Source organism: Saimiri boliviensis, chromosome 4 (genome assembly GCF_048565385.1).
Source record: "Saimiri boliviensis isolate mSaiBol1 chromosome 4, mSaiBol1.pri, whole genome shotgun sequence".
Taxonomy (NCBI): domain Eukaryota; kingdom Metazoa; phylum Chordata; class Mammalia; order Primates; family Cebidae; genus Saimiri; species Saimiri boliviensis.
The window spans coordinates 100,087,465-100,103,073 of NC_133452.1; the positions used below are offsets into that span (position 1 = coordinate 100,087,465).

Genomic DNA, 15,609 nt, shown 5'->3' on the forward strand with positions numbered 1-15,609 from the left:
GGCAGAGCAAGACCTTGTTTTGAGGGATTTATTCTCAGATCCACCAAAGTAGCCTTGGAATCTACATGACACAGTTCCCGTCAGGCAGTCGTTTTCTGCCCGGAATTCAGTAGAGAGGCGACGGGATTGCGTGGCAGTAGGGAGGCTTCCATGGGCTTCTACTCACCCTTCACTGCAGGGAGTCCGTGTAGTCACCCACCTTGGGGCTGAGTGCTGGGAATGACCCTTGAGGTGGGCTGAGGATGGAAGAGAGCAGGGGAAGAGAATGGTCACCCAGGACTGTTGCTTGTTTACTGCCTGCTGCCTAGGGTGTAATGGGCTACGGGTCTGCGTGGGCAGGCCTGGCTGGCCACAGCCTCATTGGAAATGCTGTTTTCCTGTTTCCCTACCGCCCTCCATCCTGGGTGCAGCCCAGGGTCCAGAGCCTTCTGCTCCATTTCTCCCAAAAAGGGCTCAGGACCAGGTAGGTGAACACCTGCTCTGGGGCAGCGTGCTCAGCACTGGCTATGCGCCTGGCCCTAGTTTGGAGCTTGCCAATTGCCTGTTCTGTAACAGAAAGTGGGGTCAGAGGGTGTGGGGAGACCCTGCTGGGGAAGAGAGAAGAGTCTGGTCTCACCTGCCCCATCTTAGTGGTGAGGATCAAGGCCTCTACAGGTGGGCTCACATCTGGGATGGTGGCATCTTCTGACTCCAGAGGACTTCCCAAGCCTCATCTCATCTGTGGGGAGGCTGGGAGGTAGTACTTCCAGATTTAGTTGAAAGGCACAGCTTTACCCACATTTTAATCCTGGAGTTTCAGAATGGTAAATTTGAATCCCTTTAGGTTACAAATGCAGAAACAGACTAAGGAAAAGGCGATCCCTTTCTCCACCAAGATCATTCTGGTTAGATGGGTCCGGAGCCCCAGTTACTCGACTCTGTCACTGTTCTGCCCTCAAGTTCTTAAAGAATGACAGAACACAACTTAAACCACCTGCTAAGTACCCGATTCTATGTTGGATGCAGGAGATGCAAAGATAGCTACCCTCAAGAGCTTTATGTCAAACAGGGAAATGCCAGGGCAACACTGGCAACGCTGGAAAAGGGTGGATTTGCCGCAGAGTCTGTGCATGTTTCTAAGATGCTCCCCTTCTTTTCATCCTCTGATGCGGGGAGGGAACCCTACCTGAAGAAACACCCCAGGACCCAGGGAAAGATTTAGGGTGCAGAGATCACAGATGGGAGGGCCAGGGAAGTAAAGGAACAGGGCTGTCAGTGGGCTCACGCCAAACACCTGTCCCAGAAATGCCCTAAGGCCCCAGCCCAGAAATGGACCTCTGCTTCCCTCTAGTGGGGGAAAGGCAACCTCTGGAGCTGCTTGCCAGGGCTCCACCAACCTTGCTCCGTTAAAGAACAGGGGATGTGAAGGACCTTCTGCCCTCTCCCTCTTTTTTTTTTTTGAGACAGAGTCTTGCTCTGTTGCCTGTGTTGGACTACCATGGTACATTGGCTCACTGCAACCTCTACCTCCCAGGCTCAAGCAATTCTCCTGCCTCAGCCTCCCAAGTAGCTGTGATTACATGTGTGCACCACCGCGCCTGGCTAATTTTTTTGTATTTTTAGTACAGATTGGGTTTCACCATGTTCGCCAGGCTGGTCTTGAACTCCTGAACTCAAGTGGTCTGCCCGCCTCAGCCTCCCAAAGTGCAGGGATGATAAATATGGGGCCACTGCACCTGGCCCCATCTCTTTTCAAACACCCCTGGCTGCCCCATTTCCTGACCACTGCTCTCCATCCCATCATCTCCCCAGTTTCCTTTGTTGCCTGGGTTCCGATTCTCGTACCCTGGTTCCTGACCCTGCCAGAGTTCTGGTTCCGGAAGGCCCCCTACAGGTACCTTGGGCCTAGCTCTCACCCAGGCCCAGGGCAACACTGAAGACATGGGCAAGAGCATCCCCCAATACCTGGGACAGCTGGACATCTATAAGAGTGTAGTAAGCCTGGCCACAGGTGCTGGGGCGATCTACCTGCTCTACAAGGCCATCAAGGCTGGCATAAAATGCAAGCCACCCCTCTGTAGCAACTCGCCCATCTGCATCGCCCGTGAGTGTCCAGTCCCTGGGGAGAGGGCTCTGCCCCAGGAGGCACCTGCTCCCGAGGCCTCTGCTGTGGGAGGGCCCAAAGGTGATGCCTCCAAGTTCTGCTTCCCTTCGTCTTTCTCTTCTCCATCTTCCTCTAGCCCACCCTGCAGTGTCCTAGCAAGGCCCTGCTAAAGATGCTAGCTCAGGGGCCCTGGATCTCACTCAAGTGGATCCTCAGACTCATCTGGTAGATCTCCAACTACTACTTCACTCTGGCTTCTTGGAAACTTCAGCAGCTCCTCCCATCCCTTTTTTGCCGAAGAGCTTGAGGCTTTAAGGAAAGGGAAAATTGGCGGACTGACTGTATGACCAGAGCTTCCACTAGTCCATATGGTACTTTTGTGTAGAGTAGGAAGATGAACCCCTTTTACAAGACTCTTTATTGCCATCTGCTGGAATATTGTTGCCATATACTGGTAATGATGAAATACTGCTTGTTACCACCATATGCCAGACAATTGTTAGAGTAAATGGCCAAATCTATGCTGTTATGTTACAGACAATACAACGTAAGATAGGGTGCCCTTGGGCCGTAAACATTCATTCAGCTGTACATGGTGGTCCTGCCTATGGTGAGAAAGCTTCTCTGAAAAGGCAAGGCAGCTTTGTCCCCAGGTCCCTGTCCCCTACTTCCCAACCCCATTCTTTTCATCATGTCTGAGTCCACAGCCTGAACTGGGCTGGGGTGGCTGTCTAGGCCTGGCAGTCGAGCGAGAGCGGCACGGGCGGGACTCAGGTGAGCTCCGGAGGCTCCTCAACTCTTTGGAGTGCAAACAGGATGAGTACGCCAAGAGCATGATCCTGCACAGTATCACTCGCTGTGTGTACTTGTTGGAGGCTGAGGTGAGGGAAGGGAAGCAGGAGGTCCCCGCTAGCCAGCCTGGCCCCTGGGGGTTACGGCCGATCCCTGCCCCTGGACTGGCCAGACTGTATTCTGGGACCTGTCTCTTTTGGGCTGATAGCGGGAGGGGTGTGCTGAGGGATCTTGGTGACGGGAGGGGTGGGGGTGGGGGGGCAGTGGGCCCAGAACACCCGCTTCTCCTGCCTCTTCCATCTCTCCCCACATACTCCAGGCCTCTGCTTGTACGACGGATGACATCGTGTTGGTGGGTTACATGCTGGATGACAGGGACAACAGTGTCAAAACCCAAGCTCTGAATACACTTAAAGCTTTCTCTGGCATCAGAAAATTCAGGCTCAAAATCCAGGTGAGCCCAGGGCGAGTGGTGGGGCAGGCAGGAGGTCTATAATCCTTAAGTCCTTTAATTGGCGTAGGATAAATGTTCCAGAAATTTGTTTGGGTGTGAATTTGTAACCCCAAAAATAAGTGGGAAAACTGTGGTCAGATTTCCAGCAGGGTCATGAGGCCTTTGAATTTTAGGATGAAACTGAACTGAGGCACTAGTGGTATCTCTGAGCCCCAAATAACAGAACCCCCCCCAACTACCCCCAAGCTCCCTGCCACTGCCATGTTCTTTCTGACAGCAACCAATTCCCGACACTGGCTGGTTGTTCAACAGTTTAATTCGGTTCAGACACTAACTATCCATAGTTAGATCAGACCTCACAGGTTAAGGGCTGAGTCCCCCAAAGCTTCCCCCCAACTTCAGGTACCCGTCACAGGTCTGACTTCTGGCCTGCCGTGAATTTGGGGGTTCCCACAACTCCCTTTTTAGATTTAGTAATTTGTTAGAATGGCTCACAGAACTCAGGAAGGGACTTTACTTACAATTACTGGTTTTTTGTTTTTTTTTTTATAAAGGACATAGGGGCCGGGCATGGTGGCTCAAGCCTGTAATCCCAGCACTTTGGGAGGCCGAGGCGGGTGGATCACGAGGTCGAGAGATCAAGACCATCCTGGTCAACATGGTGAAACCCCGTCTCTACTAAAAACACAAAAAATGAGCTGGGCATGGTGGCGCGTGCCTGTAATCCCAGCTACTCAGGAGGCTGAGGCAGGAGAATTGCCTGAACCCAGGAGGCGGAGGTTGCGGTGAGCCGAGATCGCGCCATTGCACTCCAGCCTGGGTAACAAGAGCGAAACTCCGTCTCAAAAAAAAAAAAAAAAAAAAAAAGGACATAGGAACAGCCAAATGGAGGAGACACATGGGGCAGGGTGTTGGGGAGGACGCACGGAGCTTCCGGGCCTGTTCCCGGACCAAACTGAGGGTCTGGCTGCTACTTCTTGTGGCCCAATAATGAGATGCAGATGAACTGGGGAGGAAGACGTGTTTATTTCTGTAACCACTTACAGGGAGAAAGCTTGGAAATTATCGCCATACCAACTCAAAATTACCAAGTTTTTCAGAGCTTATATACCTTCTAAGCTATATGTCTGTGTGTAGGTGTGCATTCATCTAAAGACATGATTAACGTCTTCTGATCTATAGCTAAGGTCTGAGTCCTGAAGACCTTCCTCTGGAGCCTCAGTAAATTTACTTAATCTTAGTGGGTCCAGGTGCTGGGGTGATTACCCTTATTTTGTCTCCTGCTAAATCAGGGAGGTTTGAGGTGTTCCTTCAGACCCCCAATAAACTTGTTTGTGGAGACCTTGGGGAGCCTCTTCAGACCCCCAGTAAAACTTGTTTAATCCTGGGCCGGGCGCGGTGGCTCAAGTCTGTAATCCCAGCACTTTGGGAGGCCGAGGCGGGTGGATCGCGAGGTCGACAGATCGAGACCATCCTGGTCAACATAGTGAAACCCCGTCTCTACTAAAAATACAAAAAATTAGCTGGGCATGGTGGCTCGTGCCTGTAATCCCAGCTACTCAGGAGGCTGAGGCAGGAGAATTGCCTGAACCCAGGAGGTGGAGGTTGCTGTGAACCGAGATCGCGCCATTGTACTCCAGCCTGGGTAACAAGAACAAAACTCCGTCTCAAAAAAAAAAAAAAACTTGTTTAATCCTAAATGGGTCCTATTAAGAATTCTTTCATTATTTTGTCATGCTTTAAGGCCCAGGAAAGGCCCAGGCAAAACTCTTGGTGAGCTTCTGTTATACTCCAGGCTTTGTATGAGGTCGCTGGCTTTTAACATTTAACTTAACCAGGCAGTCAGTACTAAAACAGTTGTTAGGGAGGTCTACTACAGGCCCACTTGAGGAGCACCCTGCTGTTCCCAGCACCTCCACACGTTCAACAACCGGAAGCTCTTCGAACCCCGTTAAACATTTTTATTACATAGTCTTGAGGAATTAAGTCATGTGCAGCTGCTCACACGTCCCCAGAAGTTGGGGGTGAAGCTGACCCCAGCCTTCTAATCATGCCTTGGTCTTTCTGGTAACCGGCAGCTATCCAAGGGCCCTGCCTGGGGTCACCCCTCATTAGCATAAGCTCTGTTGTGACCAAAAAGGACTGGTTTGCAATAACAAAGGACGCGGCTGTCACTCAGGAAATTCCAAAGGTTTCAGGAGCTCGGTTCCTGGAACTAGGGACAAAGATCAGACGTATTTTTTTGCACTCCATCCCCCATGCCTGTGTTGATCAGAGGTTGGTGTCCGGGCCACGGATTCCTTCTCCACTACTCCGTAGAGAAAATACAAAACACTACATGTCATTTCCCCATTTCCCCGTTATCATGCCCCCAGACTTACTGTATCCACACCCATCCTCCCTGCTTTCCTGCCGGTGCCATGAAAAAATGGCTTTCTCCCGGTCTGTGGCCAGTGATAGTCTCAATCCTGCCTCCCATCCCTTCCTTGAGGGCCTCTCTGATTGCTTATGCCCTCTACCGCTGGCAGTCTCCCACACTCCCCGTCAGCACGCAGTAGGCTCCAACCCCTCCCATCTTATGTAAAACTTGGGAATAGTGTATATGTGTAAGGTAGAAAGAATAACAATAAAACCGAACATGCCCAGGCCAAGAAATAGAGCACAGCCCCTTCCACATCTCAGCTGCCTCCCCCACCAGAGGCAGCCATTGGCCTGTATTTTGTTTAGAGTTCTGAATTTTCTTTGTAGGATTACCATATGTGTATGTATCCCTGCGTACTCTAGCAGGGCACGGCAGATAATAAAGAGGTAAAATATAGTCTGGTATGTTTTTAAGCTTCACGTACGTGGAAATGGATGGTTTCTTTTCTGTGGTTGGCCTTTTCTCCCTGCTGTGTTGAGAGGTTCATCCTTATTGGGCAGCTCTCCTTTCTTTTTTTTCCTTTTTTTTTTGAAACAGAGTCGTGCTCTGTCACCCAGGCTGGAGTGCAGTGGTGCGATCTTGGCTCACTACAACCTCCACCTCCCAGCTTAATTCTTGTGCCTCAGCTTCCAGAGTAGCTGGAATCACAGGTGTGCACCAGCATGCCTGGCTAATTTTGTTTTATATTTTCAGTAGAGACAGGGTTTCACCCTGTTGGCCAGGCTGGCCTTGAACTCCTGGCTTCAAACGATTCGTCTGCCTCGGCCTCTCAAAGTGCTGGGATTAGACATGAGCCACCATGCCCGGTCCACATTTTAATTTTTGGCATCAAACTTTTTTGGGGAAAAAATTCTTTTGATATATATCCTCAAAATATGCTCACTATGATGACATATCAACAAAAGTAAACACACAAAAGATTAAAAGTAGATTGAGAAACAAGCAGATAAAGAGACCTAGAGACATCTCCACTTGCTGCCTCATCCCTCACATCCTTCAGCCTTCTCAAGGGCAGTGGTGCAATCTTGGCTTACTGCAACCTCTACCTCCAGGGCTCAAGTGATCCTCCCACCTTAACCTCCCTCATAGCTGGGATTACAGGCATGCACCAATATGCCAGGCTAATTTTTGTACTTTTTGTAGAGGTGGGGTTTTGTAGAGGTGAGGTTTTGCCACATTGCCCAGGCTGGTCTCGAACTCCTGAGCTCAAGTGATCCACCTGCCTCAGCATCCCAAAGTGCTGGGACTGTGGGTGTGACCCACCTTGCCTGGTCAGGCTGGGATTCTCAAGCATATCATAATCACCTGATGACTTGTTAAAAGCAAAGATTTTGGCTGGACGTGGTGGCTCACACCTGTAATCCCAACACTTTGGGAGGCTGAGGCAGGTGGATTGCCTGAGGTCAGGAGTTCAGTACCAGCCTAGCCAGCATGGTGAAACCCCATCTCGGATAAAAATACAAAAGTTAGCCAGGCGCGGTGGCTCAAGCCTGTAATCCCAGCACTTTGGGAGGCCGAGGCGGGTGGATCACGAGGTCGAGAGATCGAGACCATCCTGGTCAACATGGTGAAACCCCGTCTCTACTAAAAATACAAAAATTAGCTGGGCATGGTGGCGTGTGCCTGTAATCCGAGCTACTCAGGAGGCTGAGGCAGGAGAATTGCCTGAACCCAGGAGGCGGAGGTTGCGGTGAGCCAAGATCGCACCATTGCACTTCAGCCTGGACAACAGAATGAGACTCCATCTCAAAAAAGAAAAAGAAAAGAAAAAAACAAGGCAAAGATTTTGGGACCCCATGCCTGGAGAATTCAGTTCAACAGGAGAATGTTGTTTTTCACAAATCCCTCAGGAAATTCTGATGCAGGCGGCCTGAGCCCTACTCTTCCTTTTCCCCAAGGTCTGTATCCTGAGGACCTGACCCCTGGTCTCTTTCCAGGTGAAAGTAGTTACTCTCTGAATCTCAATTTCCATCTAGTTGTGCCCTTCTGGATCTCGGCACCCTGTCGGCTCCCCTCCCTTCCCCATAGCCAGCTGCTACTAGGCATATCCGCTTAGATACCCTCTAATTCGACACATCCAAAATGGAGCTCACCCTATTCCCTAAGTCAGGCCACTCTCTCCCGAGGGCTCTTAGGCCATCAGGCCCTTTGGGTGTGCCTCGAGGTTCTCAGTATTAAGTGCAAGATTGGTGATGGGCTGCACCTCCTTGCCCTAACCCCAACCACGTACACTGCCTGCTTCATGCTCTCACATGCTCCCATGCATCTGCTATTCCCTTGTTCTGAAACCCTGCCCCGGACTTGCTGACTCCAACCTGTCCTGCAGGTCTCCACGGCTCATGAGGGGTGGGGGCAGGGAAGGGCAGGGTACTGATGGGAATGCTCACTTCCACTCCAGGACTCTTGCTTCCTCCTTACATGGCCCATAAAAGTGAAGCTTGCGAGGTTGCCCGTCTTTGATAATACCTGTAGGTCCAAGCATCTTGCATCATAGAACCTAAGATCCCTTTATTCACTCACTCAGTGTAATATTGAACACTGTGCCAACATGCTGTTCTAAGTACAGGAGAGAAAGCAGTAAGCAGAACAGGGAAGATCCCTGTGCTTGCTCAAATTTGTATTTTAACAAGGCAAGGCAAGCAATACACAATAAGCAAAATATAGAGTGTGTTTCATGTGGTAAGTGCCATGCAGAAGAATAAAAGGGTAGGGGTGGATAAAGGAGGTTGGGTGTGGGTGATGCAGTTTTCAAGAAGAAAATCTTCTGAGACATTGGGCTTGGTGAAGAGTCCATGACACCAAAAGCATGACCTATGAAAGGAAAATCAATACATTGGACTTTATTAAAATTAAAAACATTTACTCCATGAAAGATCCTTTTAAGAGGATGAAAAAACAAGCTGCAGACTGGGAGAATAGATTTGAAACGCACGTATCTGATAAAGGACTCCGCTAGATTATATCAAGTGCTTTCAAAACTGAATATTAGGCCAGGAGTGGTGGCTCACGCCACCACTAAATGGCTAGTAATCCTAGCACTTTGGGAGGCCAAGGCTGGAGGATCACGAGGTCAGGAGTTCGAGACCAGCCTGGCCAGCATGGTGAAAGCCCATCTCTACTAAAAATACAAAAATTAGCCTTGCGTGTTGGTGGGCGCCTATAATCCCAATCTCAGGGGACTGAGACAGAAGAATTGCTTGAACCTGGGAGGCGGAGTTTGCAGTGAGCTTAGATTGCCCCACTGCACTCCAGCCTGGGTGACAGAGTGAGACTCTGTCTAAAAACAAAAACAACTCTGAAGGTTAAAACAAACAGTCCAATCAGGAAATGGGCAAAAGACATGAACAGATAGTTCACTGAAGAGGATATATGGATGGCAAATAATCTTATGAAACGATGTTTAATATCACTAGCCATTAAGGAAATGCAATGAAGACCATGCTGAGATATTACTATGTACCTATTAGAAGATGTAAAATCGCCGGGCGCGGTGGCTCAAGCCTGTAATCCCAGCACTTTGGGAGGCCGAGGCGGGTGGATCACGAGGTCGAGAGATCGAGACCATCCTGGTCGACATGGTGAAACCCTGTCTCTACTAAAAATACAAAAAATCAGCTGGGCATGGTGGCATGTGCCTGTAATCCCAGCTATTCAGAAGGCTGAGGCAGGAGAATTGCCTGATCCCAGGAGGCGGAGGTTGCGGTGAGCCGAGATCACGCCATTGCACTCCAGCCTGGGTGACAAGAGCGAAACTCCGTCTCAAAAAAAAAAAAAAAAAAAAAAAAAAGAAGAAGATGTAAAATCAAAATTAGACACAATACCAAATGCTGGCAAAGATGTAGAGAAACTGGATCTTTCATATATTGCTGGTAGAAATATAAAATGGCACAGCAGCCACTCTGGAAAATAGTCTGGTAGTTTCTTTCAGAACTAAGCATACATTTACCAACAGCAGTTGAACTCCTGGGCATTTATCCTAGGGAAATGAAAACTTACATCTGCCCAAAAACCAGTATACAATTGATAGCAGTCTTACATAGAATAGCCCCAAACTGGAACAACCAAAAATGTCTGTCAATAGGTGAATGGTTAAACGAACTGGTATAGCCATCACCATGGAATGCTACCTAGTAATAAAAAGGAACATAATACTGATGGCTCTCGAGGGCATTACGCGGAGTGAAAAAAGCTGTTCTCAAAAGATCACACAGAAGGTGATTTCATTTATATAACATCTTCAAACTTGAAAGGTCATATATAGAGATGGAAAACACGAGTGGTTGCCCGGACTTCAGGCTGGGGGAGCAGGTTGAGTGACTCTAAAGGGGTCTCTTGAGATAGATCTTTGTGGCAATGGGACAGTTCTGGTGGGATGATCTGTCGGTTGCAGTCATGATTACACAAATATGTGCATGTGGTGAAATGACATAGAACTATGCACACATATTATACCAATTTCCTAGTTTTGATATTGTACTATAATTGTGCAAGATGTGACCATTGAGGAGAACTGGGTGAAGAGCACATGGGACCTCCCCGTACTATTTTTTCAACTTCCTATACATTTATAATCATTTTAAAATAAAGACCAGGCATGGGGGCTCACACCTGTAATCCCAGCATTTTGGGAGGCTGAGGTGGGTGGATCATATGAGGTCAGAAGTTCAATACCAGCTTGGCCAACATGGAGAAACCCTGTCTCTACTAAAAATATGAAAATTAGCTGGGTGCGGTGGCACACCTGTAATCCCAGCTACTTAGGAGGCTGAGGCAGGATAATCAGTTGAACCCAGGAGGTGGAGGTTGCAGTGAGACAAGATCACACCACTGCACTCCAGCCTGGGCAATACAGTGCGACTGTCTCAAAAGAAAATGAAATAAAATAAAAATAAATGGCCGGGCGCGGTGGCTCACGCCTGTAATCCCAGCACTTTGGGAGGCCGAGGGGGGTGGATCACGAGTTCGAGAGCTCGAGACCATCCCGGTCAACATAGTGAAACCCCGTCTCTACTAAAAATACAAAAAATTAGCTGGGCATGGTGGCGCGTGCCTGTAATCCCAGCTACTCGGGAGGCTGAGGCAGGAGAATTGCCTGAACCCAGGAGGCGGAGGTTGCGGTGAGCCGAGATCGCGCCATTGCACAACAGCCTGGGTAACAAGAGCGAAACTCTGTCTCAAAAAAAAAATAAATAAATAAATGAAAATTTAAAAAATATGTGTGTTACACATGACAATGCTATAGAGAAAAATAAAATAACAGTGGGAGTGGTAAGGGAGGCTGGGATGGGGGTGGTTAGGGAAGGGCTTACTGAAAAGGTAACATTTTAATAAAGTCTTAAAGGAGGTGAAAGCGTGAGTTGTGAGTCTCTGGGGGTAGATTGTGCTAAGAGAGAAGACAGCCTATGCAAACACACACTAAGACAGGTGTGTGCCTGGCATGTTCATGGACTACCTATGAGGCCATTGTGATGGGAACCTGGGCCGTGAGGGAGAGAAGATGGAGTCAGAGAAACAGTAGGGATAGAGAGGCAGAACATATCGGACAGTATGCCACTGTAAGGACTTTAGCTTTTTTTTTTTTTGAGACAGAGTCTCACTCTGTCACCCAGGCTGGAGTGCATTGGTGCAATATCTGCTCACTGCAGCCTCCACTTCCTGGTTCAAGCGATTCTCCTGCCTCAGCCCTCCAAGTAGCTAAGATTACAGGTGTGCGCCACCACACGCAGCTAATTTTTGTATTTTTAATAGAAATGGGTTTCACCATATTGGCCAGGATTGTCTTGAACTCCTAACGTCGCGATCTACCCGCCTCAGCCTCCCAAAGTGCTGGCCGGGACTTTAGCTTTTTACACTGAATGAAATAGGGACTTTGAGCAGAGGAATGACATGTCTAACATGTCAGCTGTTCTGAAAGTTCATGCCGGGGGGCAAGTATGGAAGCCGGGAAACAGGAGCCTGTTGCAGAATCCCGATGAGATGACTGTGGCTTGGAAGAGGGTGGCAGAAGAGCGGGTGAAGAGAAGGGGCTTGATTTTTGACAGATTTTGAAGATAGTGCCTACAGGATTTTTTGATGGATCGGAAAAGGGGCGTGAGAGAAAGGAAGGAGTCGATGCCAGCAATTTTTGGCCTGAGCAACTGGAAGAAAGGTGTAACCTGTAGCTGAGAGAGGGAAAGCTATAGAAGGAGCAGGTTTGGGGATGGGGGAGCATGTTAACTCGGAGAGCTCCGTTAGACATTCAGGGAGAAAAGTGGAACTGGCAGCTGCATATGTGAATCTGGAGTTCAGGGGAGGGGCAGCATAGCTGGACCTAGAGACATAAAGGAGAGAGTCACTAGCATGTGGATCGTAATTAACACGATGAGTCTGGATGATACCAGTAAGGGAGTGAAGCAGGTAGAGAAGTAGAGAAGAGGAGGTTGGGCAGAAGAGCTAGGAAAGAAGTCTGTGGAAAAGAAGCCATATAATTTCAGGGCGATGGGAGTGGCCAACGGGGTTGAATGATGTTGAGAGTTAGGGAGAGCTGTCTCCTGGGTTTGGCCCAGTGGACATTCATGGGGATGGTGAAGAGTGAAGTCAGATACTGGAATAGTGGTGATCACCTGTACAAGCAGGCCCTTCTGTTCTCTCCCACCCCAGGAACATGCCATCAAGGTGCTCGAACTGATCTCCACCATCTGGGACACGGAACTGCACGTTGCGGGCCTCAGACTCCTCAACAACCTTCCGCTGCCCGACTATGTGCATCCGCAGTTGCGACGGGTGATGCCTGCCTTGATGGAGATCCTGCAGTCAGACTACATCCTGGCACAGGTGCCTGAGGACCATGGCCAGGGCCCTGCCTTGCTGACCAGCCCCAGCGAAGCATTCAGAGGGAGGAGGAGCAGAGGTTTTTGTCTTCCTTGTACAGGCCCAGACTCACCTGCCTTCTCATGCTTTACTCTTTCCTTTATTCAGGTGCAAGCCGTACGTCTCCTGAGCTACCTGGCACAGAAGAATGACCTTCTCTATGACATTCTCAACTGCCAGGTGAGAAAGAAATTGAAGAGGGCCTGATGAATACCAACTCAGGTATTGTGGGGAGGGAAGAATCGTGACATCTCCAGACAGATTTACCCCTGATGAATTATTTTATGTCTTTTCCTGCCTCTGCACTAAATGCATTGAAACCCGTCCCTCTTCTGTTCCCCCGAGTAGAAGGAGACTCCATATGTTGGAAGGGGGATTCCCCTTTGAGGAGTTTCCTGAATTCTGAGAGTTAGGAACACAGGAGACAAAAGTTAATGTAGGTATTTTAATAATGGGGGGAAATGACTATGGCAAAGAGCATTATTAGGGATAGACAAGATTAGTCTGTGATAATCAGTGGTTCAGTTCATCAGAACAGTAGGGCAACTCTAAACTTGTATGCACCTAATAACATAGTCTCAAAATATATATGACAAAATCGAAAGGAGAAATTAACAAATTAACCACTACAATTAACAAATATACCACTACAGTGGGAGATCTGGAATTTTTTTTTTTTTTTTTTTTTTTTGAGGAGGAGTTTCGCTCTTGTTTTTTTTTTTTTTTTTTGAGACGGAGTTTCGCTCTTGTTACCCAGGCTGGAGTGCAATGGCGCGATCTCGGCTCACCGCAACCTCCGCCTCCTGGGCTCAGGCAATTCTCCTGCCTCAGCCTCCTGAGTAGCTGGGATTATAGGCACGCGCCACCATGCCCAGCTAATTTTTGTATTTTTACTAGAGACGGGGTTTCACCATGTTGACCAGGATGGTCTCGATCTCTTGAGCTCGTGATCCACCTGCCTTGGCCTCCCAAAGTGCTGGGATTACAGGCTTGAGCCACCGTGCCTGGCCGATCTGGAATATTTTAACCACTCTTGCAGCAACTGATAGATAAGAAAACTAAAACTAGTGAGGATATACTCCTAATGAATAACACAAATAAGCTTGAGCCATTAGACATAGCCAGAACAGGATTAAATGCATAGTCCTGTCAAGCACACACACAATATTTGTGAAAATAAGTCACACATTAAGCCTTGAAGTTTGTCACAACAAATTTTCCAGAATGAATATTACCATATCACTCGTGTTTTATGATCACAAGGCAATTAAATTAGAGGACGGTAATAAAAGAAAAACTAAAAAAATTACTATACACTTAAGTCTGAAATTTAGATATATTGGGGAGTTTAGGCAGTAGGAGGTTACGAGAACAAGATTTTAGAACTTGCCTATGAGTTCATTCCCATTCTCTCTCTATTCTCATCACAGGTTCACTCCAACTTCCTAAGCCTGTTCCAGCCCACACAGCCAGGGAGTATCCTGTATGAGGTACTGGTGTTTGCTGAGCGGCTGAGTGAGGGCCGGAATGCACCCCACTACCGTGCTGTGAAATGGCATTACAACGAACAGTCCCTGCATGAATCCCTCTTTGGGGAAGAGTCGCGGCTGGCAGACCGACTGCTTGCCCTGGTCATCCACCCTGAGGAGGATGTTCAGATCCAGGCCTGCAAGGTCATCGTCAGCCTGCAATATCCCCAGGACTTGAGAGCCCGGTCCTCCACCTGCCAGTCCAGTCGTTCCTACTTTAAAAACACGGAATAAAATTAAGGAGAGCCAATAAATGACTATGAGAGAGAAACTTGAAGTTTCTTGAAGCTTGGATGTTTGTCAGTGGCCTTCCAGGGCTGGGTAGAGATTTCATTCAGCATAATCTCTGCTCTAGCATTTGGCACAGCACAGGCTTATCTCTCAGAACACATCCCCACTTCCATGTCTGGGGGACTGGCTCTCCTCTTCTCTTGCTGCTTTTCTTTTTCTTTCTTTTTTTTTTGAGACAGAGTCTCCGTCTGTCACCCAGGCTGGAGTACAACGGCATGATCTCGGCTCACTGCAACCTCTGCCTCCCACGTTCAAGTGATTCTTCTGCCTCAGCCTCCCAAGTAGCTGGGACTACAGGCACCCACCACCATGCTAGGCTAATTTTTGTATTTTTAGTAGAGATGGGGTTTCGCCATGTTGGCTAGGATGGCTCTTGCTGCTTTTCAAATCAGGGGGTTAGAAGAAGGCAAGCTTGGGGATTGAAGGCAAAGATAATCAACAGGACACAGTATAGCGTTAGATTAGTTAGGATGTGCCAGGCTATGCCGCAGTAACAACACACACCTCAGTGGCTTAAACATGGCAAAGGTTAATTCTTGTTTACACTGCACGCCCAGTGCAGATCAGCTCAGGGGTGGAAGGGCAGGCTTCTGCTCCACAGCACCCTCATACAGATAACCAGGCTGAGGGAGGCTTCTTCATTGTGTTTCTACAACTATTACAGAAGGACAGGGAATGTGGCAGTGATAACTGTCACCACTTCAGCTCACATCTCATTAGCCAAAGCGGGTAAGGAAGATCATTCTTGCCATGTGTCCCAGGAAGAACTGATGATACTTGGTGACAGCATGAATGACAGAGAGCTGCAGGCATACTCTGGGTCAGAAAGGGAGCTCTGGAGTCAGAGTGCTGGCTTCCAGTCCCAGCTCTGTCATTTCTAACCGTGTGACGTCAGGGACCATTAATCCTATTTGAGCTTCAGGCCCCTCATCTGTAAAATGCATATAAGAATAGCACTTATTTCATGAGGCTTTTGGGAGAATTAAAGAGGGATGAGATAACGAACGTTAAGGCACAGCGTTCTGCATTCATTTCTCAAAGATGTGCTCTGAGGAGCTATAAAATCATTACTGAGAAAACGAAAGATCCGCACTGGGGAGGTGCTTGGAGGGTGTTGCTTCCAGCGTTTCTCCAGTCTCTTCAGGTTAGAGTCCTAGAGGTCTCCATGAAGCACCCTGAAACGTCATTG

General features: G+C 48.5%; 1 protein-coding gene across 1 annotated transcript; it reads left to right on the forward strand.

Annotated features, from left to right (window-relative positions):
* Positions 1–547: 547 nt before the first annotated feature.
* ARMC12 (armadillo repeat containing 12) lies at positions 548–14,572 on the forward strand. Its single transcript, XM_003923187.4, has 6 exons — positions 548–2,164; positions 2,819–2,964; positions 3,195–3,329; positions 12,391–12,564; positions 12,709–12,780; positions 14,031–14,572. Exons 1-6 carry the CDS (start codon positions 1,921–1,923, stop codon positions 14,361–14,363), a joined length of 1,104 nt encoding a protein of 367 aa, XP_003923236.1. The 5' UTR covers positions 548–1,920; the 3' UTR covers positions 14,364–14,572.
* Positions 14,573–15,609: the final 1,037 nt, after the last annotated feature.

Excerpts from the sequence above, each read along its gene's own strand:
- ARMC12 (XM_003923187.4), top strand. The coding sequence starts at position 1,921 with ATGGGCAAGAGCATCCCCCAATACCTGGGACAGCTGGACATCTATAAG. Across the intron at positions 3,330-12,390 it reads AATTCAGGCTCAAAATCCAG|GAACATGCCATCAAGGTGCT; the intron begins GTGAGCCCAGGG and ends CTCCCACCCCAG. Across the intron at positions 12,565-12,708 it reads CAGACTACATCCTGGCACAG|GTGCAAGCCGTACGTCTCCT; the intron begins GTGCCTGAGGAC and ends TCCTTTATTCAG.